This window comes from Pelodiscus sinensis, chromosome 24 (genome assembly GCF_049634645.1).
Source record: "Pelodiscus sinensis isolate JC-2024 chromosome 24, ASM4963464v1, whole genome shotgun sequence".
Taxonomy (NCBI): Eukaryota; Metazoa; Chordata; order Testudines; family Trionychidae; genus Pelodiscus; species Pelodiscus sinensis.
The window spans coordinates 15,448,984-15,475,893 of record NC_134734.1 but is presented as its reverse complement, the minus strand read 5'-3'; the positions used below and the strand labels follow the sequence as shown (position 1 = coordinate 15,475,893).

General features: G+C 54.2%; 1 protein-coding gene across 3 annotated transcripts in view; it reads left to right on the top strand.

Moving 5' to 3' along the window:
- ZNF687 (zinc finger protein 687) overlaps nucleotides 1-26,518 on the top strand; it is a 53,755-nt gene extending 27,237 nt beyond the window's left edge. For all 3 annotated transcript variants that reach the window (XM_075907665.1, XM_075907667.1, XM_075907666.1), the window contains exons 2-9: nucleotides 1,004-3,261; nucleotides 16,054-16,232; nucleotides 17,095-17,271; nucleotides 18,911-19,073; nucleotides 20,499-20,798; nucleotides 21,390-21,502; nucleotides 21,901-22,042; nucleotides 22,695-26,518. In XM_075907665.1, coding sequence (XP_075763780.1) covers nucleotides 1,024-3,261; nucleotides 16,054-16,232; nucleotides 17,095-17,271; nucleotides 18,911-19,073; nucleotides 20,499-20,798; nucleotides 21,390-21,502; nucleotides 21,901-22,042; nucleotides 22,695-23,168 — 3,786 coding nt within the window. In that variant the 5' untranslated portion in view covers nucleotides 1,004-1,023 and the 3' untranslated portion in view covers nucleotides 23,169-26,518. The remainder of the gene's footprint in view (nucleotides 1-1,003; nucleotides 3,262-16,053; nucleotides 16,233-17,094; nucleotides 17,272-18,910; nucleotides 19,074-20,498; nucleotides 20,799-21,389; nucleotides 21,503-21,900; nucleotides 22,043-22,694) is intronic.
- Nucleotides 26,519-26,910: the final 392 nt, after the last annotated feature.

Below are 26,910 nucleotides of genomic sequence, written 5' to 3'. Positions count from 1 at the left end.
TTTATCTTTGAGCCCAGGGTGGCTGGGTGGGCTTTTCAAGCTCGTAGAAATCACATTAACCCTCCGCTTGCTGCGTGAACAAACCCTCATGGCTCCCATGTGAGGCAGGGTGGTGCTTATCCCCATTTTACCAATAAAAATAAAAAGCAACAAACAGCAGCGGAGAGGGGCAAAGTGGTGAGAGGCCCAAGAGTTCAGAAAGCAAAGGTTGGCCTGGGACTTAGGAGAATCAGGTTCGATACTCCCTCCTCCCCCCCCAGCCACAGGCCTCCTGGGTGACCTTGGATTAGGGAAGTAAAGGTTAGCCAGTAAGACTCACCCTAAACAGGGGTGCTTACCAGTTAAGGTTAGCTGGTGGGGGCAGGAGCATGGGCAAGGGGCTTCTCCAGCTCCGTGGGGGGGCCTGTCATAGACAGGCATCCTTGCTGGTGTAGCCCCTGCCTCAAGTTGGGGGAGTACACCCCTCTTACCCCCCCCCCCCCTTTAATTGGTTAGCCAGTTAGCCAATTCAACAGGATTTTGCATCCCTGCCTTGAACAAGTCAAAAGGGCTGCGTCTCTACTGCGGTTCTAGGTGTAGTCATACCCAAGCTGGTAAGATTGGAGCTAGCTCAGGTCCCTGAGTAGGGAAGCCCCAATGAGGTGGGCTCCAGAGAAGGCTGTAAAAACCATGCCTGGAGCCCTGGGGAACTACTCAGAGCTAACCCATCTGTGCCACACAGCTTCACTACTGCACCACCTGCAAGCGAGATTAAGGTCAGCGTGTGTATGGCTCTGGGCTGCAGTCGTCCCCTGGGAGTTCAGTCGAGACATGCCCTAAATGCCTCTGCCTCAGTTCTCCCTCTGCACGATAGGGTAGCAGCCCCCCTGCTGCACGGGTTGTGGAGAGAAGTACCCTAAGCGGGCCAGAACCCAAGGCCGAGTGGAGATTAGTGTGCCAGCTGCTCTGTGTCGCCAGCGTGGTCTGTGCTGTGATATTAAACTCCCTCTCTTCCTTTTCTTAGGCTCTGCTGGATTCTTCACCATGGGTGACATGAAGACCCCGGATTTTGATGACCTCTTGGCAGCCTTCGATATTCCAGACATCGACACCAACGAGGCCATCCATTCAGGCCACGAGGAGGCAGACGCTCACATCAAGCCGGTGCCCGGGGAGCCCGGGGCCCCCGACCATGTCCTCCCCCATGCGGATATCACTGCTGTGAGTGTGATTGTGAAGAACACTGTCTGCCCGGAGCAACTCGACCCCTTGGACGGCCGTAGCAAAGATGGGCACGTGCTCGGGCCCCGCCTGCTGCAGAACGGCTTTGGCGCGCCCGAGATCCCCAGGTCCCCCCCCGCCAGGCCAGGGGAAGCGGTGGCATCGTCCAACGGCGAGTGCTGGGTGACAAAGGAGAAAGGAGCAAAGCCCCTGGACATCTTTTCCCACTTCAGCCCCGATCCCAATGAGGAGAACTCCGCGGATCTGATAGACAGGCCCCGGGACAGCAAACCGAAAGAGAAAACCCTCTCTGTGCCCTCCCTCTCGCCATCCCCCACCCCATCTCCTGCCCCATCGCCAGACTGCAAAGACCCAGCTGGAGAGAGCACCGAGAGCCTCCCGCCAGCTTTCCCGCAGCCCTTTGAAACCAGCGATGCTGGGGGCATAAACGGTTCCCCATCCACCATTCCCCTGATCAAGAAAGAGGAGTCCGACTCGGAAGAGCTGGACCATGGGGCCAGCCCCAAGGGTTTGGCTGCAGCGCTGCGTGACAGCCCCTTGGGGCATCTAAAATCGGTCACTGTCCGCTACTCCACGGACGATTCCCCCATTGCGTCATGGCCCAGCTCAGACCAAAACCTGGACGGCAGCTCCAGCAACCTCCCTGAAGTGAAAGACTCTCCCGCCAGCCCTCAGGAGCCGTTCTTCAAACCTTCCCCTCTGGCTGAAGAAAGCCCCGGCCTCCTTAACTCCCCCAAGCCGCTGGAGAGCAGCCCCCTCAAGGAAGAGCAGGAGGCTGTAGAGAAACCCCCGCCGAGCATGTCCAGCGGTGAGGAAGAGGAGGATGAAGATGGCAGCAATGACTCCCCCTCTTCCAACTCCTCGCGGCCCCTCAAGGTGCGGATTAAAACCATCAAGACGTCTTCTGGCAGCATCACCCGAACGGTAACCAGAGTCTCCTCCGACTCGGAGCCGGGAACAGCCAAACTACCATTGGAGCCAGGCTCTCAGGAGGCTGCCAATGAGGGTGGCATGCTCTCGGCATCAGCGGTGAAAGAGGAGAGCAGCCTGGAGGTGCCCAAAGAGAAAATGGAGCTCTCCAGCCCCCTGAAAGTCATAGAAGGGCCCAAAATAGTCAGTGTGCAGCTGGGCAACGGCACCAAAATCAAAGGCACCGTCCTGCCGGTCACCACCATCCAGAACGCTAGCAGTGCCATGCTGATCGCCGCCAGCGTGGCCCAGCAGAAATCCGTGGTGCTGCCGAGCAAGGCGGTGACCAAGAACATTATCAACTTGGTGCCACAGACCCTCCCCAAAGCTGACACCAGGACCAACGTCAGCACGGTGACCCAAACCACTACCATCACCACCACAGCCAACCAGAAGGTCAACGGCACCACGGTGGTGATGGTGCAGCCGCAGAAGCCTTCGCCCACCCTCGCCGGCACGGTCATTTCCAGGAGCCAGTCCAGCCTGGTGGAGGCTTTCAACAAGATCCTGAACAGTAAAAACCTCTTGCCCACCTACAAACCCAACCTGAATCCTCCAGCGGACTCCAGCCTGACCCTCCCGCCCTTCGGGTACCGGTGCTTGGAGTGCGGGGACTCCTTTGCCCTGGAGAAGAGCCTGGCGCGGCACTACGACCGGCGCAGCATGCGCATCGAAGTGACCTGCAACCACTGCACCAAGCGCCTGGTCTTCTTCAACAAGTGCAGCTTGCTCCTGCATGCCCGGGAGCACAAGGACAAGGGCCTGGTGATGCAGTGCTCTCACTTGGTCATGCGGCCTATTGCTCTAGATCAAATGATCGGCCAGCCGGACATCACCCCCATCGTCTCGGTGACCTCCCTGGCGGCCGGCAAAGTGGCAGGGGTTGCTCAGGACGCCATGGCCACCGCAAACGGGGTTCAGGATCTGCCTATCCTGCCCCTGAGCGGCGGCTCGGAGCAAACCAGCTATAACTGCTTCCGGTGTCTGGAGTGCAAGGAGCAGTGCAAGGACAAAGCCGGGCTTGCGGCGCACTTCCAGCAGGCTGCGACCACGGGAACCACCACCACCACGGTAGGTAGAACAGCTCCAGCCTCCTGCCAGGGCCATCTCTCCAGGGTATCCTCGGGCTTTCCTGAGGGAGGCAGCATGACCTAATGGTGAGAGCAGGGAGCATAGCCAGCAGCAGAACTGGCTTCTACTCTGGACTCTGCTATGGCTTCTCTCTGTGACCTCGGGCCAGTCCCTTCCCCTTTGTTTCAGACTCTCCCTTCGTGAGATCAGGCTGTTTACCCACAGGTAGAGCTGCTGGAGACCCTGCAATGAAAGGCCCCGTGTTACAGTAGCAGCTCTGTACACTGCCTCAGCTCCGATTACTTCCTGTACCACGTGGCTGCTATTTGCAAAATTTCCATTCACAGAGGCAGCTTCTGTTGCAGGAAACCAGCCCATTGTAAAGCAGCGACTCGCGACCTTCTCAGGCTCAGGACCCAAGGTGGCTCGGTGCAACCCAATCAATAGCTTTAGTGTGAAAAGTATTTGCCTTATGCAGTGTCTTATAAAATAGACACATTTCCATAGAAAGCATACTGTGTCCCATAGCCGCAGCTCCAGTCCTGTGTGGCTGGCTGGGCTGGGCTTCCCGCAACCTCCCGGGTCGCAGCACCGCTGTGGTTTGGCCTAACTCCCCTGGTGGGACGACCAGGCCACGTTTGTGAGAGTGGTGCTGCAGCCTCATACGTATGGTTCCAGTGCCACACAGGTTTGACCTGGCTTGTCCTCTGTCATCACAGAGCTGTGCCAGGCCAGCACCCCAGGACTGGAGCCGAGGGAGCCTCCCATGCTTCTGACACATTCTGGCAGCCCAATTTTGGGTTGTGACTCTGGGGTTGAGAAACCCTCTTGTAAAGAAGAAAGAATGGTCACAGGAGGCAAAATGGGCTGCACTTGATGCCATTGTGGGAGGTGAGCGGGTGCAGAGCTGGAAGACTGGAAGGAGCAGAGGGGGAAGAAGACAGCTGAGCGCGGTGCAGAGCAGATACTCTGCAACCATGGGCTCGGTTAGCCTGGCGAGGAGTCCCTAGAAAAAGCAGGGAACTGGAGAAACATCAACTGGGTTGATTTACTTGGGATTGGTCCTGCCTAGAGCGGGGGCTGGACTTGATGACCTTCTGAGGTCTCTTCCAGCTCTATGGTTCTATGATTCTAACATTGAAACACTATTTGAAAGGGAATTATTTTAAATTGACTGGGGTCGCTCTGCCCTGTCACTACAGTTCTGTGCTCACTCTCACATAAGAACGGCCTTACTGGGTCAGACCAAAGGTCCATCTAGCCCAGTGTCCTGTCTGCCCCAGAAGGAGGGAACCCAACAGGTAATCCTCACATGATCCCTCCCCTGTCACCCACCTCCAGAGAAACAGGCTAGGGACACCATTCCTACCCCTCCTGGCTAATGGCCATTGATGGACTTAACCTCCATTAATCTATCTAGCTCTTTTTTGAACCCTGCTAAAGTGGTAGCCTTCACCACATCCTCCGGCAAGGAGTTCTAGAGGTTGACTGTGCGCTGAGTGAAGAAAAACTTCCTTTGGTTTGTTTTGAACCTGCTGCCTGTTAATTCCATTGGGTGACCTCTAGTTCTTATATTGTGGGAAATAAATAAACCTTATTTGCGTTTTCCACACTAGTTACAATTTTATAGACCTAGCATACCCCTCCTTAGACTCCTCTTTCCTAAGCTGACATGCAGTTTCCAATGCCCATGAGTTAGTGCCCTACATGCTCCTAGCATCTGTCCTGTATAGTGATGAACATAAAGTTGCACATTCAGTTGTGTAACTTACTCACATCTGGTACCTTTCAACTCGTGTGTATTTCAGAGATACTGGGACAATTTCCCCAGCTTCTGTCCCATTCACAGAATTAACGATTGGCAAGTAATTAATCTTCCTGTTGCGCTTCTTTAAAACACATTTCTTTGTATTATCACTTGGAAAGTGGCAAATCTCTTACAAGTATCACATTTAGGGTTTAATTCTGTGGTATTCCACGGAATTATCTGTCTCTGGCCATTTTTAAATCAAGGTTGGATGGTTGATCCAAAAGATCTGCTCTAGTTCACACAGGAATTAATTCAGGGCCTCTGTTATACAGGAGGGCTGATTAGAAGATCACAGCCGTGCCATCCGGCTGTTGACTTACGAATGACCTAGGGCCTTGTGCATTATTTAAACCTGGTGGGGGGAGGGGACTTGGCAAAATTTTATTAGCATCTTTCTTTAAGATTAAGATTCCTGCAAGATCTGGTTGCTGCTTCCTGGTTTTGTGGTGCTCCATCAATTAAGTTTGTGGAGAAACTTGGAGGTACTTGCTCCCTCCTTTAGAGCTAGGCGGGGGATCCTGTCTGTTTCCTGTTGCCTGCAAACACATCCTGGCTCGCTCGGCATGATGGCAGCCAGCAGTGTCTATTTGTCTATTAAATAGTATAGCGTCCCCCCCCCCCCCTTGGAAAGAGCAGAGAGCTCAAGGTACAGGTTGAACCCCTCTAGTCCAGCAGTGTGAGGACCTCACGTGCTGAACCAGAGATCAATATTTTGCTTAGCAGCATTTACCAACACTTCCATGGCTTACTAGGCTCTTAGAAGACATTTAGAGGTCAATTAGAGGTAAGTAACAGCACAGAACAGAGCCAGGACTGGTGGCTGTAAACAAACTTTATGGGACTGCGGGAAACTTGGCAACACCCATAGGTTAACATCCGTCTAACTAAAATCATGCCGGACCACAGATGTTGCCGGACCAGAGTGTGCCAGATTAGAGAGGTTCCACCTGTAGAAATCAATTGTGTATTCAGAGTCCAATACAGGACCTACAAATTCTGTCCACCTTCACTTTGTCCTTTTCAATTATTCGGCTCATTGGCTTCCTTCCAGTGAAAGGAATTTACTGTTCCACCTTCACTGTTTGTTGTCTCTGGAGCACTGTTGCTGCCAGATCATTGTTTCAGTTCAGGTATTACAGGGCTGTAGTTAAGGCTGAGCATCGCTCTCTGGTTGACGGGTGACTGTTTGCTCTGAACTCCTCGTGCTCACTGAAATCAGCTTGGAACCTGCTGTGCCCCCTGGGGATGCAGAGCGGAGAGGCTGGTCTGAATTTGGAGCTGTTTGAGAAGGGGGTGCCTGAGATCCAGCCCTCTTAAAAGCAGCTTGATGCAGATTCACCCAGTTCTTGTAACGCCTGTGTCATGGCTCCTTCCCCACTCTGGCACAATAAATGCAGAAGTGGAGGGCCAGCAAGTGTATCCCAAAACCTTATCTACCAGGCTTTGGTATAAAACTTCCCCCCAAAATCTTAAAACCCTAAATTTTGGGAATAAACCTTCTTCTGCCACCACCTAAGTATTGATATGACAAATCAGGGGAAAGAACACTAGGGAAGTCTCACTCTTAAAGTACGAACCAGGACACCCTATTAACCAGTACCAGGTTAATAGAAAGAAAAGAGAAAACTTTTATTAGCACCACAATATTTCTGTTGCAAGCATAATAACTAGATGGAAAAGTAACAGATAATATACTCATGGAGAAACTCCATGGGTCTAGAACTTAGTTACAAAGAAAAGCCAAACATCTTTTAAAAAGTGCACAGGGGGGAATGTGACTCCAGCCAAGTGTGGGGCAGGGAAGCAACTCAGCAGGGGAGGAGAGGGGCAGGTGTGCAAGGACTTGGTGTCCCTCTGCTCCAGGACGGAGCAAGTTTGAAGCACGTAAAACAGCGATGCACAAACATCTCCAGTTACACACACACACACTCCTCTCCCCCAATTACTGCACAGCCAAGGCAGTTAGGCTTAAGCAATTGTGTAGGGCCCGGCCAGCCCAGAGGGCGGGTTGTTCACTTTTTATCACTACTAAGGCTCCGGTTGGTCACAGATTCCATGATTTTACATGACCTCCATGCTTCGCCCCTGCCAACAGCGAGCTCAGACCAGCTATAAACTTGGGCTGTCAGTGTTGTCCCCCCAGTATACCTGCTCAGGGCCCCCAATAGGCTAGCATTGCTTCTGGGTTGTGTGGCCTGCTGCGTTCAGTTGGGAATGAAGGAGGCGCTCCCTCCCCGCCCCACATGGAGTCCCTGCCACCTGGTATCACCGCTTTCCCTCCCTCCAGATAACTTTGGTGGTGTCCCCTCCATGTGGGGGGAGAGCCACCTGTGTCATGGTCAGTGTCTGCCAGAAGGTTGGAGCCTCTTTCCTGGGGTGTCTGTCGGGGTGTGATGGGCAGATTCCTTCCCTATCTACAAAGCTGAGGCACCCTTTGGATGTGCCCGAGAGAAGATGAATGGGTGAGTGTGGATGGCAGCCGTGGGGGGCCCTGGCTTCTGTAGCTGCTGAGAGGACACTGGGCATGTCACAGATTGGACGGTTGTGCTCCTTAACCTGCCAAACCACAGCCCGCCACCCTGGGGTGGTGATGGGGGTGGGGCTAGGGCACAAACCCAGCAGCTGCTCTGGGGCCCAGCAATTTAAAAAGGCCTAGGGTTCTGGGTTGCCACTGTTGCTACAGGGCGTCCCCGGCACATGTTCAAAAAAGTGGTCGTCTAGCGAAAGGGCGTAAAGCGGGGGATTTTTTTCCCATGGCTGACTGCTGTTTGCTCAGATTGGTCGTGTCGTGCCCCCCCCCCCCCCCCCCCCCCCCCGTCGGTGACAGAGGAGCGGGGAATGGGAGGACTGAAAACAGAACAGTCCCCACAAGCGTCCACAGCACTCGTGCGGAACCAACATATACTGGGGCGCCTTATAGCGGAGATGCCCTGGACTGAGGCAGCAGCAGTGGCTGGAGCTCTGGGTCCTTTAAACTGCTGCTGGAGCCCCGCACAGTGCAGTCCTAGCAGCTCTGAGGGCTGGGTGGGGGAAGCTAGGCCCCAGCCCCACCCCATCCATGGGCTCTGGAACAGAGCCCCACTGCCAGCCAAGTCTGTCACCTTTCCTGCTCCATCCAGATCTGCTTTAGGCTGGGAGTGGAAGGGTTGATAAAGGAGCAAAGGGAAAATACACATGGGCTGTGTCTAGACTGCACCCCTTTTGTGGAAAAGGGATGCAGGTTAGACACCGTGCAATTGCAAATGAAGCAGGGATTTAAATCTCCCTCGCTTCATTTGCATGAACATGGCTGCTGCTCTTTTCCGGCTCGGGGCTTTGCCGGCAAAAAGCGCCAGTCTAGACGGGGATCTTTCGGAAAATAAAACCTTTTCTGAAAGGTCCCTTATTCCTGATTTTAAGAGGAATAAGGGATCTTTTGAAAAAGGCTTTATTTTCCGAAAGATCCCCATCTACACTGGCGCTTTTTGCCGGCAAAGCCCTGAGCCAGAAAAGAGCAGCAGCCATGTTCATGCAAATGAAGCGAGGGAGATTTAAATCCCCCCTTCATTTGCAATTGCGCTGTCTAATCTGCATCCCGTTTGCGCAAAAGGGGTGCAGTCTAGACACAGCCATGGGGAAGGAGGTGTTGAGAAGGGAAAACCCACATCAGCCTCATCACAAATGCTGTTACAGCAAGTGAAATAAAATTTTCAGCCTGTGACATAACCCAGGGCAGGGCTTTCTCTCCCTGCCATGTCTCCCTCCAGACGTTTCCCCGTAAGGTCATACTCACCACTGCCCTGTAACAAAGGGGCCCCTTGAGTCACCCAGCACAGCACCACCTTACCGTCAAACCCTCAGGACAACCACACGTCCCTCCGTTATCCCCGCCTGCAAAGAGCAGCATTTTCTGGGTCCAGGAAAGATCCAGCATCAGTTCCATAGAGATAAAGGTACCTGCTGGCACCTTGTGCCCTTCCAGGATATGGAGGTGAGTTCAACTCTAACTACTGAAAAGCAGAAGCCAGAGTTACGGGAGATGCCAACTGCACAATGCAACCTTGGCTCTTTCCTCTGTGCGATGCCCCAGCAGGTCTCCTAGCAGGCGGGACACAGCGCTCAGGGCAGCGCCTGACACCTACGGGTCTCTGTGCCATGGACCCTGTTGGCATTGCCTGTGCGGCTAGAAGGGTTTTTCTGTCGACGTGGGATCCTTGCTTCCCCGCTGCAGAGCTCTTCTGTCAGCGTAGCTGCAGTTCCAGGGTGGTTTGGTCAGGATAGTGGCGTTGGGCAGCAGCATGGCTTTCTCACACCCCTGGCTGGCACAGCTCTGCCTCAGGCAAAACTTGCATTTAGATCTGGTGTGCTCAGCAGGTGTTTCCTTCCCTTTGCCGGGGCTCGCACGGAGTCGGCTCTGCAGGTGCAAGGCCCCACTGGCTGAGTGGTTCAAGGCCATCACCAAGGTTCCCTCTAAATCTTTCCATCCCTGTGTGGAATACATGCTTTGGTGCATATAAAAAGTGCAGATGAGCACCTCCAGAAGAGAAGCATGCTGTCGACTGTGGGCGCTCTGCTAATCAGCTGGGTGGCATCTGAATTTCTCCTGAGCGGCTGCACAAGTGTTCAGCTTACAGGGAACACTGGCTGTCAATCCTCTTATAGGGATGTTAGCATATAGTTGTTTAAAATATCAACCAGTAAGCCTATGCTTATCGGTTAATCCAAATGACTACACACACACACACCCTTGCTGCCTCTGTATCAGAGGCAGTAAGAGGGGGGCGGGCAGGAGCTGGTGCTGGGAGGGGAAGCCGGCTTAAAAGCCAGCTCCCCACAAGTACCAGATCCCATGGAGGCCCCCAACCCTCCATTCCCACGTTGCTGCCTCTGATAGAGAGGCAGCAGTGCAGAGGGTGAGGGAGGTGGTACTTGCGGGAAGCTGGCTTTCAAGCCAGCTCTCCACACCTGTCTGTTCATGTGGCGTTGTCAGCTCCCCCACGCTGCTGCCTGTCTATCAGAGAGCCAAGTGTGGGATGCTGGAGCAGTTTCTGACCACAGGGAGTGCGGGCCCCCTTATGGACAGGGGCTGCTGCCGCCTTTCTGAGCCGGTCTGCGCAGGGAGCTGATTTTTAAACCATCTCCCCTTGCAGACCGATTCTTTTGCAGCTATACAATTACTAAAATAAACATTATCCCCACAGACCGTGGTCATGGTAGGAAATGGTACCATGGTCATGGTAGGAAAGCCCCTGTCTGCTGCTACTAACACAACCCCCACAGCTTCCTCATGTCCCCTTATAGCATCACCCTTACCAAAGGATTTCCAGGGGAAATCGCCGGTGCTGGGGGCACAGTAAAGGTGATGTTCCTGGGGGGTGATGTACCTTAGCTCCATTTCCTGGTTTTCAGAAGTTTACCTGAATTCTCATGTTCTGGAAGAGCACAAGACACCACTGGGCAGCTGTAACTCTGCTTTAACAAAGCAGTCATGACTTAACGAGGCCATTAGAGTTGCAAGGCTACTGTATTGTCCTTTTTTCCCTGTGTTATGTCCTTGATCGCAGATACTCAGATCTGCTTATGCCTGGCCTGTCTCCCATCCCGCCCCCGCCTGTCTGCTTTCCCTTTGTTATTTACATCTCTTGTGCTGTCTGAATTTGTCAGCAGAGTTCTCTCTGCTTCAGTAACTCCTAGGCTCGGTCAGAGCTGAAGCGACCATGCGCATAGTTCTGGAAGCTTGATCTAATTGCAGCCTTGGTTGCCAGATCTAAATAAGGGTACACTCCAGACAGGCATGCCTTTTCCCTGTCTCTCTCAGGAAAAGCCAGGATTGGCGTGTCCTGCAAACTGCTCTCCCAAGCATGCAGGCCTGATTGCGGCGTTGGAGTGACCATCCTGGCCCCCTCGAGTTCTGATCGTTTGCCCTAGTTACAGGCTGTTGCCAAAATTTTTCTCGACTATTGTGTGAGAGAGAGAGAGAGAGAGAGAGACTTGCTAGTGTCCAACAAGCAGTCCTGATCCCAGCTTGGCTGCTTTCTCTTGTCCAGTCCATCGCTTGCTGGTATTTTCCCGCTGCTGAATTATACTGCAGCGACTTCTCCTAGCTCAGTGGTCTCCAGCCTTTTTAACCACAAGGTCACTTTTTCAATTGAAGTGCAATGTAAGATCTACCTCACACCAAGATACCCTTGCCTGGCTTCCTTGCTCCCCTTCTCCGAGGCCCTGTCCTTGCTCACTTTCACCAGGCTGGGACGGGTTCAGGAAGCAGGCTCTGGCTGGGCACTGTTTAACTGAGACGGATTCCGAGTGGTGGCGCAGTGGGGTTAAAGCAGGTTTATTCCTGCCCTGGCCCTGCACCGCTCCTGAAAGCAGCTGGCATGTACAGCAGCAGTTCCATGGGGCCATGTGCTGCCCCTCATCCACTGGCACAGAGCCCACAGCTTCTGCTGGCCACGGTTCCCCACTATTTATCACTGGGAGCTGCAGGAGCAGTGTCTGCAGGCAAGGACAGCATGTGGAGATCCCCCCTCCCCCCGCTCTGCCTTTCTCAGGGGCTGCAGGGACATGCCAGCCACCTCCAGGAGCAGCTGTTACCACAGGGATAATGACTCCAGCCACGACAGGTTGGGCATTTAAGAACTCGCGACTCAAAGAATTAAATTTAGGCGTAAGAGAAATGAAAATGATGAACTGCACAGACCAGTCACAACCCCAAACTGTAACCCCCTTTGCAAGCAGTAAAACAAGTAACAACCACCCCACGTAGGTGTTGGGTCGGGAGCTGTGTGAGAGAAAGAGAGAGAGAATGACAGACTCATACATTGTGTTCAGACAGATCGGCATTGCCACGCTCCCGCCATCCCCTTCTCTCTGTGTGGAGATAGGGTATGGGGGGGGGGGGGATGGAAGGAACACCCTGACATCAGCACCCCCCCCTTCTCCCTCCCACACTCCGCACAGCAAGCAGGAGGCTCCCAGGAGGCAGCAGCAGCATGGCAGTGGGTGGAGGGGCAACTAAAGTGCCAGGGTGGGTGAGCGGCTGCGGAGATGGACGGGACTGCTCCGGTGTCTCTCCCTTCGCGGGAGAGCGCTGGTACTCAATCAGCTGGTCCTGTCCATGCTCTGGCACCGGCTCAACACCCTGCGCCCGGCCTCGGAGGTCCTGGCCAAGCTCCAGAGGGCAGCTTTGGGGTTCTTTTGGCCAGGACTGCACTGGGTCTCTGCAGGGGTCCTGTCCCTCCCCCTGGAGGAGGGGGGTCAAGGCCTGGTCTGCATACGCAGCCAGGTCCGGACCTTCCGCCTCCAGGCCCTGCAGAGACTCCTCTTCAGTGCAGGTAGTCCGGCATGGGGCACCTTGGCGCGCGCTTTCCTCCGCCGCCTCCGAGGGCTCCGATACGACCGGCAGCTCTTTTTTATCCACCCGAGGGGTCTTCCGCGAGACCTCTCAGAGCTGCCGGAATTCTACCAGGACCTCCTCCAGACCTGGAAGCTGTTCTCGGCGACCAGGTCCGTTGTGGCCTCCGAGGGGGCAGACCTCCTCGCAGAGCCCCTGCTCCACAATCCAGCCTTGTGCGTGCAGGTGGCGGAGTCTCCCTCGGTGCGCCGGAGGCTGATCCTGGCAGAAACCACCATGGTCGGAGACCTCCTGGACTACGACAGGGGGGACTGGGTGGATCCCCGAGCGCTCGCTCGGCGCATGGGGCTCTCCACCCCCCGAACCCCTCTGCGCCTACTCCAGGAGGTGAAGGCGGCTTTGCCGCGGCCCGCTCTCGACTTCCTGCAGCGGTCCTTGCGAGAGGGTACACCCCGCCCCTCCCCTCCTGCAAAGCCTCCGTCCCTTATTATTGGGCCCCTGTTCCACGGGCCCCCCCGGCCTCCCCACCCCTGGACCCCCAGCCGGCTGCAAAATCTGCAGCCGGTCTGTTTCCAAGCCGCGCCAAGGCAACATCTGTACACGCTCGTGCTCCACACCCTGCATTTCCCCACCCTCGTGTCCCGCCCTGATACCAAATGGCGGGACTATCTAAGACCCGTAGAGGGTGGGGAACCCCGGTGGGCCAGCGTCTATTCCGATCTAATTCCGCGGCCCATCGGGGACATCAGTTGGCGGCTCCTTCACGGAGCCGTGAGCACGGGCGTGTACTTGGCGCGGTTTACCACCATTCCAGACACCTGCCCCTTCTGCGGCGTGAGGGAGAACCTGGCGCACGCCTACCTCGAATGCGCCAGGTTGCAGCCCCTATTCCGGCTCCTCCAGAACCTCTTATTGAGGTTCTGGCTGCACTTTTCCCCCCACCTATTCATTTACGCACACCCTATCCGTGGCCCCACAAAGTTGCGAGACCTCCTCGTCAACCTCCTCCTGGCTCTAGCTAAGAGCACCATCTACAATACCAGGAGGAGGATGCTAGACGAGGGGGTTCTCTGCGACTGTGGGGCCTATTTCCGCTCCTCCCTTGTGTCACGAATCCGGGCAGAGTTCCTCTGGGCGGCGTCCACTGGCTCCATCGACAGCTTTGAGGAGCAGTGGGCGCTGTCCGGGGTTCTCTGCTCGGTGTCCCCATCCGGCTCCCTTATTTTGAACCTCTAACCCGCACTCCTTGATCCTTTATTCATTATTTGTCCCAAGCAATTAGTTAGACATGGGTCCAGTGTCCCTCCCATAAGGCTGGGGAGGGGCTTTTAGAAGGTGGGCGGGCGAAGCCCGCCCACCATCCCATGTTTTCAAATAGACTAAAGTGCCAGTGCTTAATAGCTTCCTAGCCAAACCAGTCAGGATCAGCTGTCAGAGGCTCCAAGATCTACTGGTAGATCCCAGTCTCCTGGTTGGTGACTGTTGGCCTAGCTCAGGGGTGTCCAAACTTTTTTCAAAGAGGGCCAGATTTGATGAAGTGAACATGCGTGAGGGCCGACCATTTTGCCTGACATTCTTTGAACCATTAAAATTAAATGCAAATTAACTATTTTATGCAAAGTTTATTGCAAACAGCATACTTTTCATTTCGTCACATGGATGACAAATCTAAACAGGTGTTAAATCACTCTGCCTTTCATATCTGAAGGCCAGATGAAAAAAAAATCCAGGAAGCTGAAATATATGTCAGGAACATTGTAAAGTACATTACATATTATTGGTAATAAAGGTTGTCTGTCAACTTTTAAGTTCAAAAAATATGAACAGGAACATAACACCAAGTATACATGTTGTGTCCAAATATATTTATAACTGATTTAGACCAACTGACATTAACTGAGATTTTACAATGTATTCATCTCAATACATATGGATTAGTTGGGGGCCATAAAAGATAGATATTGCCAAATTACCTGTGGGGCCGTATTAAACCGGAACACGGGCTGCAATTGGCCCGCGGGCCGGACTTTGGACATGCCTGGCCTAGCTCTTCAGACTCCAGCCTGAGTAATTACAGGGCAGTGCAATGGGCGGGGGGGCAATGTCTGGGACTCCAAGACTGAGGACAGGGCATCTGCTTTAGACGGTGGGTTTATGTTGCACCTTTTCCATTCCAGAAGCCTCCAAAGCGCTTTCCAAAGTCACAGGGAGCCGTCGGTGTTCAAAGGGTTAATTCAAGCCTTTGTTTTTCTCAGACTCCTGCCCCACACACCTGTTTTCTGCTTCCTTCCATTGGCTCCCTCAGCTCCTCTGCCCATCCCACCCCCCTTCCTGTGGCCCCCTCCACCTGCGGAAATCCTCATCCACGCCTCTGCTCCCCTAACCGGGGCCCTCGGGAGTCCTGGCCCATGGAGACCCACTAAAACAGGCATCTCTGCCACCGAGTCTGCTGGTTCATTCTAGGACCCAGGTCAAAACTGCCTCTTGTGTGGAGTTGCATAAGCCCTACTGTGGGAGGGTGGCGAGGGGGGTGTCTTGCTCTTAGTCCTGCCTGCCTCTTCCATCCCTTGCTTCTCTGCCTGTCTGCTCCCCTTGCATGCGTCTTGCTCCTCCACTCCTGCCACTGGGGGCAGACTTTTCTGTATCTCTGGCCTCCTAGCATCTCTCTTTTAATCCCAGGTATAAATATCCCCTTCCCCTCCTTGGCCCGTATTCCTCTTAATTCCTCTCGCCCCTCTAATTTAGTTCAGCACAATGATTGAAAATTTCTGGAACCAATTTGCGTGAAAGATGCCTCGCAGAATGAAATTCCCAACAAGCCAGAGCCATCTGCGTTGAAGGTGCATCTCGATCTGAGTAGTTTAGTTAGGTATTTGAGAAGCAGAAAAGGGCGTTGCTCTCCCAGCAGCCATCGAAAAGCAAACTGGTACAAGCAACAGTCGCCCGCAGTACACACGTAACTGAACAAGTGCTGCAGCGCAGAGGAAATCGACACCCCCTTCCCCCTTTGCACTCAGCATTGCCCTCCAAGCCACGGTGCCCATGCAAAGCTGCGCCTGGCTGCTTCACACTGAACGTTGTATATTAGCGGAGAGGTTCTTTTCCTGGCTCTGTGTGGCTCTGGGCAGGACTCTGTGCCTCAGTTTCCCCATCTGCTCTGCCTGTCTCTTTTGATCAACACATGTGGTCAGAGGGGGCTTGGATTCTGTTACCATGGCTGGGTACACAGTGATTCAGGCACCCAGCAGGGCCTTTGCTCAGTCCGACCTTTGTGAGTTTATACAGCATCTCCCGCTAGGGGACTCGATCTCAGCTGGCGTCTAGGCGCCACCATGATACTAACCACCTGACTGCCTGTGTTGGGTTGAAAAAATCGCTTAAAAACAGGGTGTGTGCCCCCCTCCCCCCCGGGTTGAAAAAATCGCTTAAAAACAGGGTGTGTGCCCCCTCCCCCCCCCCCCCCGGTTTGCAAAACAAAAGCTTGTGCCAGCCCTAATTCAGCCCCTCACCCATCGCTTCTCTCTAACCTCGATGGGCTTGGCTGGATGTCCCCAGGTTTTCCTGGGGCTCCAACCAGAGCTGGGAGAGGACGTGTGGTGCTGCTCGATGGATGCTCACGTTACCTGTGTTTGCTTCCCCCCTCCCCCAGGTGTGCACGACATGTCCCATGATGATGCCCAACACCTGCAGCTTTAACGCTCATCAGCGGATGCACAAAAACCGACCCCCTCACGTGTGCCCCGAGTGTGGTGGGAACTTCCTCTTGGCGAACTTCGAGGCCCACCTGAAGGAGGCCTGCCTGCACCTCTCCAGGAGAGTGGGCTACAGGTAGGTGCGGTGCTTTCGGCTTCTCGTTGCGCGACACCAGGAGCTGCATGGGCTTTGGGTGTAGCCTAAACTGCCCCGGGGGGCTTGTGCCCTTCCTGCCTTTCCCGCAGTGCCAAGGGTGGGTCCTGAGTCTGTCCCAGCTCCACAGGAGTAGCCTGGAGCAGTCCCAGGCAGGTGAAGTTGAGACGCACTGGGCTGGCCTAATGGCACAAGCTGTGAGTTGCAAACTGCATCCCTCGCCTGGCTGCCCTCAGTCCAACCCATGATGAAGGATTTTCCTGCTGGTTTAAGAAGGGGCAGGAGCTCTTGGGTTCAAGTCTAGCATTGGTGGGCCATGGCTGAGCCGTGGGCTGGCTGGTGGCCATGTGAGACAAGGAGGTTTTGGGTTATGGGGCGAGGCTCGTTCCAGGTCTTTCGGGTCAGATGTCCACAGCGTGCCCCACCGTCACCACTGGCATGGATGGGCCATCCCAGCAGAGGCCAAGCAGTGAACGGTGGCAGAGCCACGGTGGCAGAGCCACAATGGCCGGATGACTGTTTGCAGGAATGGACCTGTCCTTTGGCGCCCCTGGCCTATTGATAAAATGTCCTTCTGGATCCAGGATTGCCAGCCAGACTCCTGCTGCCAGCAGCTAGGAGAGGAAGGATGCTCCAGTGGTTTGGATTCTAGCCATGGATGTGGGAGACTCAGTTTCAGTTTTCTGCTACAAAACCTCTTCTGTGGCCTTGGCCAAGTCACTTAGCCCCAGTGTCCCATCTGCACAATCTGCATAATCTGGGGGGGTTCCTGGTGAGGAGGCAGGCGCCCGACCTAACCCTGCCCCTCTGGAATACCTGCCTTCCCTTGTGTGCTTGCTTCCAGGTGCCCCAGCTGCGCCGTGGTCTTCGGAGGGGTGAACTCCATTAAGTCCCACATCCAGACCTCGCACTGTGAGGTTTTCCACAAATGCCCGATCTGCCCCATGGCGTTCAAGTCAGCCCCCAGCGCCCACGCGCACATCTACACGCAGCACCCAGGCTTCAGCAATCAGCAGTCCAAGTAAGTACCCCCCGTGGCGTTCTCCTAAGCACCCCGGGGCCCTGCCTGGGCAGCAGATGGAGAGGGAGACCTCTGAGGAATCTCTCTGGAGGTAGAGGAGGAAAGACCTGCCCCAGTAAGAGCAGTGTCCCCACGTGGTTAGGGAGCGTGGGGCTGTATGGGCCTTTGTCCAGAGCCAGAGGCCCTGACAGCTTTGCACGAAAGAGCCCAGGGTGTGTTTTTGCAGGACTAGAGGGTGCTGGAGAGCAGCATTAGCCTTCAGTTTACAGCACAGGACTCCTGGGGTCCGTCTCTACCCGAGACCAGGGCCATGCTTGAAAGTGAGGTGAACTCAGCTACTTCAGGGGTGTGAAAAATCCCCATGACTGAACTATGTACTGTAGTTAAGCTGATCCAACCCCACGACGACCGGGCCCACCTAGCTACCGCCCCTTTGGGAGGCGGGTTAACTGCAGCTGAGGGGACATCTGCACTCCAGCACTGCAGTGATGCTGTTCTGCAGCTGTGGCCGAGCCGCATGTGGCTCTTGCCCCCACAGAAGTGTGGCTCCACCCCCTGCCGGCCCCCCGGCTTCCCTGTGCTTACCTGGTCGGAGCTGCAGGGTTTTAAAAATGGTGCCCAAGATGGCGGCCATCTTAAAGGGGCAGCCTCCTTTTTAATTTTTTTAATTATTTTTTTGTTTTTGCTTGACAATTCTGTTCTGGGGGGCTTTTTTCCCTCCTCCCCACCCTTGACTGGTGCAGCTCTTCGCATTTTTTCCGCCGCTGTTTTGGCTCTTTGTTAAATGGGTTGGCCACTCCTGCTGTACTGCGTCAAGCTCCAAATTGCTTTTCGAGGGCCTTCATTGGGCCTGGTGTTCCCTCTAATTTTTTTCCCATCCATATGTGGAATACATTTTGTTATGTGCACTGACGCAGTGGCGGGTGTGCACCACCAGTGGAAACAAAACCCAGCTGTGGGCACGCGGCTAATTAGTGGGGTGGCATTTGAATCTCTCCTGGGCGGGCAACCCAGCCCCTTATGGGAATATTGGTTGTGCCACCCGCTTTCTGTTCTGTGGCTCTGTTTGTAAAATGGGTCTAAATACGTCGGGAGCCGGGGGCTGAGGGGTCACGAGTGGAAAGGGCTGTGAGATCTGTGGATGGGAAGTGCTGGGTAAGAGCCCTGTGTGGTGGGCTAGAATCTCGGCCCCTGCTGAGCACCCCACTGCCCCTCCATCTGAGGAGCTCAACATAATCGCCCCTTGCTTGCTGGCAGGCTACCTGGGAGTGTTTGAAGCCTGTGGATCACACAGTGTCCTCCATACTCCAGGGCACTGCTGAGATTAGGGAAGAATCCCAAGAGACTGAATTTATGCTTAATTAGCAGCGTTGCCTAGTGGCCAGGGCGTTGGCTCAAGACTCAGAGACCTGAGTTCTCGTCCCACCTCTGCCGCCGAGCAGCTGGGGGACTCACGGGCACATCACTTCCCCTCTGGCTCTGACTTAGATTGTCTGTACCGCGGGGCCCTGATCTCAGCAGGCCCCTGGTATGTAAATAACGTTCCTTGGGGGCTTTTTTCATGCTGAACCAAATTCAGGGAAATTACGGTTTGATCTTTGCTAACCCTCCCCTTGCTCCCCCCTCCCCTGGCTTTCAGGATGATTTACAAATGTGCAATGTGTGACACGGTCTTCACCCACAAGCCCCTGCTCTCCTCTCACTTCGACCAACACCTGCTCAACCAGCGGGTCAGCGTTTTCAAGTGTCCCGACTGCCCGCTGCTCTTTGCCCAGAAACGCACCATGCTGGAACATCTGAAGGTAAGTCGGACACCGGTGCCTCCTTCACTAGAGAGGTCAGAGCAGCCTGAGCAAGAATCCCTTGAGCTCTGTGCCTGCCTCTGACGCCGACTCCTTGTGACCTGTGACCATGTGCAATCCAGGCCCTTTCCATGCCTCAGTTTCCCCTCCTGTAAAGCAAGGAGGAGCCTGACCATGTTGCAGAGCTGCCACGAGCATGCAGTACACCAGCTTCCCACAGGTTAGCCTGGATGCTCCCCATCTTGCAGGACAGTGTATTGGGGCCCCGGTGTGGTCTGCACACTCTAGCATGAGGCCTGTGTCGGCGTGTTGGGCCCTACGGGCCATTGTAACTGGTTTGAGGATTTGTTGGGCAAGCCCTTTCCGGGCAGTGCCTGAGTTATGCGTTGGTTGGGTCTAGGGCGGCTTCTTCACTCTGTGTACAGCGCCTACTCCGGGATGTCCCAGTCAGGTCTGCTGAGTGCTTCTGCAAAAGGCTACAGTAATAGGAGCATTACTGAGAGCACACGGACTTCTCCACCTCTTGCCTTTCCCCGTCCCAGATTGGGTTAGAATCCTTGAACGCTAGAACTGGAAGGGATCTCGCAAATTCAAGTCCAGTCCTCTGCCCTCGCGGCAGGACCCAGAACCGTCCAGATCATCCCTGATAGACATTTATCTAACCTGCTCTGAAATATCTCCAGAGATAGAGATTCCACAACCTCCCTGGGCAACTTATTCCAGTGTTTGACCACCTTGACAGGTGGGAAGTTTTTCCTAATGTCCAACCTAAACCTCCCTTGTTGCAGTTTAAGCCCATTGCTGCTTATCCTATCCTCAAAGGCAAAAGGGAACAATTTTCTCCCTCCTCCTTGTGACACCTTTTTAGATACCTGAAAACCGCAACCATGTCCCCTCTCAGTCTTCTCTTTTCCAAACTAAACAAGCCCAGTTTTTTCGGTCTTCCCTCATAGCTCATGTCTTCTAGACCTTTCATCATTTTTGCTGCTCTTCTCTGGGTTGTTAATGGTTAACCAGGAAGCCTCATCCTTGGTGGGTGAGGCTTACTGGTTACAGTTAACCGGTGAGGGGTGAGCAGCCCCCGACTGTGGTGGGCCCAGTGCAGGCGTGCTGTGGGCAGGGCCATTCCAGCCCGGCTGCGGGGGAGGGGGGAGCACACCCACCCCGTGTAATCGATTTACCAGTTAAATTTATTGTTTAGTGGGTTAACTAGTTAAACAGGGTTTTACCTCCCTAGTGTAGCGACACCGCTCCCGTCTGGGCAGGGCGATGGGTTGTCTCCGGCTTCCAGGTGCAAACTGATCACCTCCAGGTTCTGGGGTGCGACTGGTTTGCGTCCCCTCTGGGAGCGCTGCCAGGCAGGGGCTGCTGCTGGAGGCCAGATCTGAGCCTGGCCAGGCTGATGCCCCAGTCTGTGCTTTCCAGAACACTCACCAGCCACAGAAGCCCAAGGAGGACCTCGTGAAGAAGCCGGCCACGTTGCTCATCCCCAAGGAGGAGCCCGTCGAAGCCCCCGTCTCCAAGCTGTCCGAGTCGTCGTCCTCGTCCTCGGAGGAGGACGAGCCGCCCAGCTCCCCGGAGCTGCCCAAGACGAAGCGGGCCCGCTTCCAGCGCAAGACGGACGCGAGCAAGTCGAAGAGCAGCGGCTGGACGTGCGGGATGTGCCACTCCTGGTTCCCGGAGAGGGACGAGTACGTCTCCCACATGAAGAAGGACCACGGGAAGGTGAGAGGGAATCCCAGAGCTGCTGGAGGTTGCTCAGTGGGAGCCTGGCCCTGTGGACACGCCGAGGCCGTGGGGAAGGCAGCATTTCATACATTGTGCCGAGCAGCGGCTGGGGATTGGGATTCCTGGGCTCTGTTCCTGGCTGAGGGAAGATGCTGTGCTCTAATAGTTACAGCAGGAGAATTGTCCTCTGGGCTCTGTTCCTGGCTGAGGGAAGGTGCTGTGCTCTAATAGTTACAGCAGGAGAATTGTCCTCTGGGGTCTTTTTCGGGTTCTGTTGTGATTCTGTGTCACCTTAGCAAGCAATCAGTTCTCCGTGCCTCAGTTTCTCCATCCATGCAGAGGGAGGAGGGGCTGTCTGACCACTGACGCAGTGGCAGGGCAGGTGGTGTTACCCATTCAGAGGAGTAGGAGAGGCCATTTTACACCCTCCCAGGCTATGCCCTTTATCGGCCCGTCACTGAGGGGAGCTATGCTAAGTCTCCCTGCGGCTCATGTGCTGGCTGCTGCAGGGCATTCCCTCATCTAGCTGGGGATGCAACCAGGACAAGGAGTGCCTCAGTTTCTCCCCTCTCCCCTTGCTTCTTCCAGTCGGTGAAAAAGTTCCCATGCCGTCTGTGCGAGCGTTCGTTTTGCTCCGCCCCCAGCCTCCGGAGACACGTGCGAGTGAACCACGAGGGAATCAAGCGAGTCTATCCCTGCCGGTACCCAGCAGCCTCTTCTCCTTCTGGTTTGGGAGGTGAAAGGGATCCAGCTGCTCCTCCCTTCCACCCGAAGCTCTGGGGGAGGCGTTGGTGCAGTCTGGAGGGCTGCCCGAGCTGGGGGGAGGCAAGGGGCTGGCTTCTCAGCTCTGGAAGGGAGAGTAAATCTAGGGGGTAGGCTTCCGAGTTGTAGTGCTCCCAGCTCCTGGGCCTGGTTCTGCCACTGACTTCCTGGGTGAGCTCCACCAGTCTCGTCACCTCTCCCAGGTGCTTTCCCCAGTGGAGGGGGCTTGGCACCTGCAGATCACCTTGGGATGGAAGCAGTAGGGCAGGTCTAGGTGTCGTCCATTGCAAGTTGTCCGGGGGAGCCTCGTTGCCTCCCTGACTCTGCTCCTTCCCAGGTACTGCACCGAAGGCAAGCGCACCTTCAGCAGCCGGCTGATCCTGGAGAAGCACATTCAGGTGCGGCACGGGATCAAGGTGACCGACCAGACCAAGAGCCAAGAGGTCGTCATTGCCCGCACGGGGTCCGGAACCTTGCAGGTACGGGGCCGATGGCGGCAAAGTCAGGCGAGCGCAGCTATGAGAAAGGGGGGTCGGAGGGGTTCATATAACTTACAAACAAAGCAGCCGCCTCTTGGGGGGAACCTAGCAACCATTAGAACCACCCACAGCAACGAAGTGCAATAGGGCAGGGCAGGAAGGTAAGAATCTCCTCTCCAGCAGGGTGGGGGGGATTAGAAGGAAGAATATCATTGAGCCAAGATGTGGGAACTTCAGCGAGTGGGAGAGCTACTCCCTTTTAAACTTCCTGCCAGGGCCTTTTCCTTTGACCTGGTCCCACGTGATGCGCCAGCGCCACCCTGCGTAGCTCCCTGGCCTTTGGCTGGCTGGGGAGGCACGGGGACTAGAGGGGAGCTCAGGAGCAGTTTAGCTGAGACTGCAGGGGGAACGGAGTTAGGCCAAGGAGTGGAGGAGGGAGGGGTCGAGAAGGCTGCCAGAGTGGCCAATCGTGTTGGGATTTTCATCCAACCAGAGCCCACATGGGTAGGAGGGAGCCGAAGGAGCATCTTGTCTGAGCTGCGTGTCCGAGGCGGGGGAGGGACGCGTTCATTGCCTCGGTCTGGCAGCGCCAGTTCAAACACCCAGCAGGTTCCCGCACTGAGGGTCAAGCTCTCCAAACTCCTCCTTGCAGGTGTCCAGCAGGAAGCGGAAGCTGTCCTCGGACGACGGCGATTCATGCAGCGAGGAGCCGGACAGCACCACGCCGCCTTCCAAGACCCCCAAGGCCGACCGGAAAGCCCCCTTCCGCTGCCGCAAGTGCGGCTACATCGCCTGCAGCGCGGCCGAGTTCCAGGAGCACATCCCCCAGCACAGGACAGACGAAAGCTCCCACCAGTGCCGCGAGTGCGGCCTGTGCTTCACCTCCCAGGTCTCCCTCAACCGCCACCGCTTCATCACCCACAAGAAAAAGAAGGGGGCGGGGGAGCTGGAGGAGCCCAGCCCTCGCAGCGACCACGAGGGAGGGGCCCCGCGCCCCGCTGACGGCAAACTCGCGTGCAAGGTGTGCGGGAAGTGCTTCGACACCCAGCTCAACCTGAAGACGCACTTCCGCACCCATGGCATGGCCTTCATCCGAGCCAGGCAGAACGTGAGCCCCGAGAACTAGGGCCGAGCGAGAGGGCAGCGCGTGTATATAATCTCTGCGCAGAGCTCTTGGCAGGCTCCCAGCGGGCGCACCCCTCTCCCCCACCCCGCACCGTTTTAATACAAGTAGGTTGGATACAGAAGCTGTGACGAGACCCGAGAGCTTAGAGGCATGTCGGACAGATCCGCTCCCTGGCTTCTCTCGGCTGGTGGCCCAGCTGAGCCCAGTGTGGGTCTTAGGTTGAGGGGCAGGAGTTGCCCGGTTTACAGTGTCGGGAAGCAACAGCTCAGCGAGGGCAGGAGTCAGGGGTCTAGCGGGGCTCTGAGACTACACGGGAAGCAAACGGTTGGTACGCCGCTCGGAATGCTGCCGCCGGGCCCGGCTGGTCGGGGCTGTGGCTTCCCTGCATTGGAACAAGGCAGTTGGTCGTTCCGACCCAGCAGGGGCATTGTCTGTAGCCCAGGGATTGTTCTCTCCAGCTCAGAGGGCAGATGTTGCATGCAGGCTCAGCTGCTTAATTGGCACCTTTCCCGAGCCCTGTGTCTGCCCTTTCTGATGGGCGCTTCCCCTGCTCCCTGGGAGTCTGCTTGTGCCACATTCAGACCTGTCCGAAAGGAGGCTCTCTGGGCGTGCTGTGGGGACAGGTGGGGGAAGCCACCAGCCACCTCCCAGGACAGGGAACTGGCTGGGAATTTGTTACTCTAAGGTGATCACAGCAGGATCCAATTTTTTTTTTTTTTTTTTTTTTTTTAACTTTGCTTCTTTTGTATTTTCATCTTGAGCTCCGGGAAGAAATCTTGGCCTGGCTCTGAGTTAGTTGCCTGGTATCTTAACTGACAGCATCGATCTGCGTTTCCTTGGTTGGTTCACTCACTCAGTTCCCCCTCTGAATGCATGTGCATAAGGGGGACCTGTTTTGAATCCTCTTCACAGGTTCTCTTGCACTAACTTCAACCAGTTCTGGATGTTGTGCTCTTTCCGGACTGAAATCCGTGGACAGGGTGGACAGCTGCATGGGACCTGGATTTCAAAGGAAACGTTTGGCTATTGAGCTGCAGGTGGGGTGGGTGGGTGTGTGTGTGTGTGTGTGTGTGTGTCTTGAAAATGAAAGCGGTAGCCTCAGGAAGTGAGGGCTGACAGGGAAATGGACTTAGTCAAGGCAGTGCAGTTAACCCTACATGTACCATATAAAGGGTGTCTGAGAAGCCAGAAACGGCTTCATTTGATCTTTGCCTGCTTCCCATGACAATCCCTCTAACTCACAGACCGGTGATTAGTCCAACCCTAAATCCCTCACCCCATTGCTAGTACTTGTAACAGTCTCTGCTTGTGAACTCTTCTCTCTTTACCAAAAAAAAGAAAAAATGAACCAAGTTACCCACAAATATGAAATCTCTTCACAGCTGTGAGGGTCAGAGAACAGTTAATCAAAACCAAAACCAGCTTTTGTTGCAGGTTTTTTTTGGGGGGGAGGGGATGGCAAGGGCCACAAAGGATGCATCCAAGTTCCCCTTCCCCCAGGTCTTACTGGTCGAGGGCTGGGCTTTAATCTTAGTTGTAGGGTGAGGTGGAACCCCTAGGCCTTGCTCAGTGTTGCTGCTTTGAAATGGTTTGTATATATATAGAGCTGGAAGGGACCTTGAACAGTCATCAAGTCCAGTCCCCTGCCCTCATGGTAGGACCAAGTACCATCTCTTGACACATTTGCCCCAGATCCCTAAATGCCCTCCCCCCGGATTGAACTCACAACCCTGGGTTTAGCAGGCCAATGCTCAAACCACTGAGCTATCCCTCCCCCAGGCTAAGCAATGATGAGGCAAGAGGATCTTTGGTAACAGAAGAGGGGAGCATTGACTCCCATTTCCTGGCTTGGGGCTGCTGAGAGAACTTGGATTTTGGCTCCAAGGACGTTAGGAACAGTCTGTTAACTTCTGCCAGGGGTTTCTAACCTCCCCCATCCCTAAGCTCCCGGCTGGTTGTAAATAACGGGGGTGGGAGGGTGGTAAGCGAGCTGGCTTCATTAGAAGCAGAGGGGGAAACTAAACCATCTTTTAAAGAAAGTTTGCAGAATTCAGTTCTTAGACTGACCCAAATGCGTTCATTCCCCACCTATATACCTTGGCTCTGCCCACGGTTCCAGCGCACACCCCACGACAGCTGGCATTGCAAACTTGCAGGGCCTCCATCCAAGAGGAATGGCAGGAAAAACTCCACTGGGTCACGTCCATTGATGAGAACAAGCACTGCCCTGAAACTGACCCTTTGTGTTCAGCTTTCATCTTCCCTTCCGCTCCCCTTATCTGCCAGTGTAACACTGCCCTCCCCCCGCCCCCCACCGATAACGCATTCCTACACTGCATGACCAATGTTACAGCCAAGTTAAGGGCTCGGAAGCATTTTAATAGCAGCTTGGGGCTGCCAGTATTGCAGCAGCACCCACAAGGAGTTCAAAATTGTGAAAAGGGCTAGAACCCTAAATCATGTTTGGAAAAAATTATTTCTTCTTTTGTTTGTTGCTTTGGCTTCAGTTAGGGTGTTGTGTGAGTAATTCTTTTTGGTAACTTAACTTTGGGTTATTTTGAATAACTGTGTGTAAAAAGTTCTGTAACATACACTAAAAAAAAAAAGCTACTGTTGTGATTTATTTTTTCTTGTTTAGAAAACGTTGCTGTTTTTAAGTTCACTGGGATAACACTTCCCCCCTCCGAAAACGGTTTGGTTGAAAGGAACAAATGTGGTTGGTTGTTGCGTTCATAGTAAACAATTTTTTGGATCCACCTGAATGTTAAGCAGCAGCATTTGAGGTTTTGGAGAAAAAAAAACCTTTTTACTGTTTGTATAAATTTGCAATCGAGTATTCCCAATGTTTGTTACAACCTGCCTTCCAACATGGTGTGCAGCTGTCGTGCAGTGGGAACTATTTGTAAGCCATTTAGTTCCGCCTAGTGAGAGTAACCAAGCTGAAATGAAGATAACTACGTTTTTTAAAAATGTCCTGTTTTTCGCTTTGTCTTAATTGTTTCCTCCCTCAACACCCTACACTTTTAAAAACTGTGTTAGCTTGGGGCTGTGAAAGTGTAAATGCTGTTCAATAATATAGACAAACCTACAATTTCTACAGTTTTAGAGAGGAAGAACAAATTGCTTTGTAATCTTTGGTGATTTTATTTCCCATGCACTTCAGTGCCTTTAGATTGACTTCTGTGTAAAAAAAAAAAATAAAATGAAATAAAAAGTGAGATTCTGCATTTTGTTTTTAGAGGGGGTTTGTGAACTGATTATGCTACATTAAAAGTGTGGGCACTGCTAAAGGCTCTCAGGTATTCTTTATTCTTGTAGTAATAATGCAATTAAAACTTTTAGTGGTTAAACTTCTGCTGTACATTGTGTTAATTAATTGGTTTGCATGGCTTTAAGTAGAGATGGTTTGGGGGCCTGGTTCAAGGCTGGGTACAAATGTGGTTACTTCCCTGTCCTCCTGGCGCCTGGTGTATGCCACGTGGCCTGGGTCCAAAATCACTCACTGCCAATGGGGCTCGGTTTGTGTGGTATTAAGGCGGGGTAGAGGGGGTGTCTTACCTCACTATGCAAAACCTGATGGGATGCTGTCTGATGGGGACATGGTAACCCTGAAGTCATATTTGCCTGGCAATAAAGGTTAAAAATTGCATCTTTTTGTACAGGCTGCAGGATTAAAAGGGAGGGATGAACTTTGAATGCAAGGAAGTGTGTGGGAGAGGGAAGGGAGGGGGGCTTAAGAGCC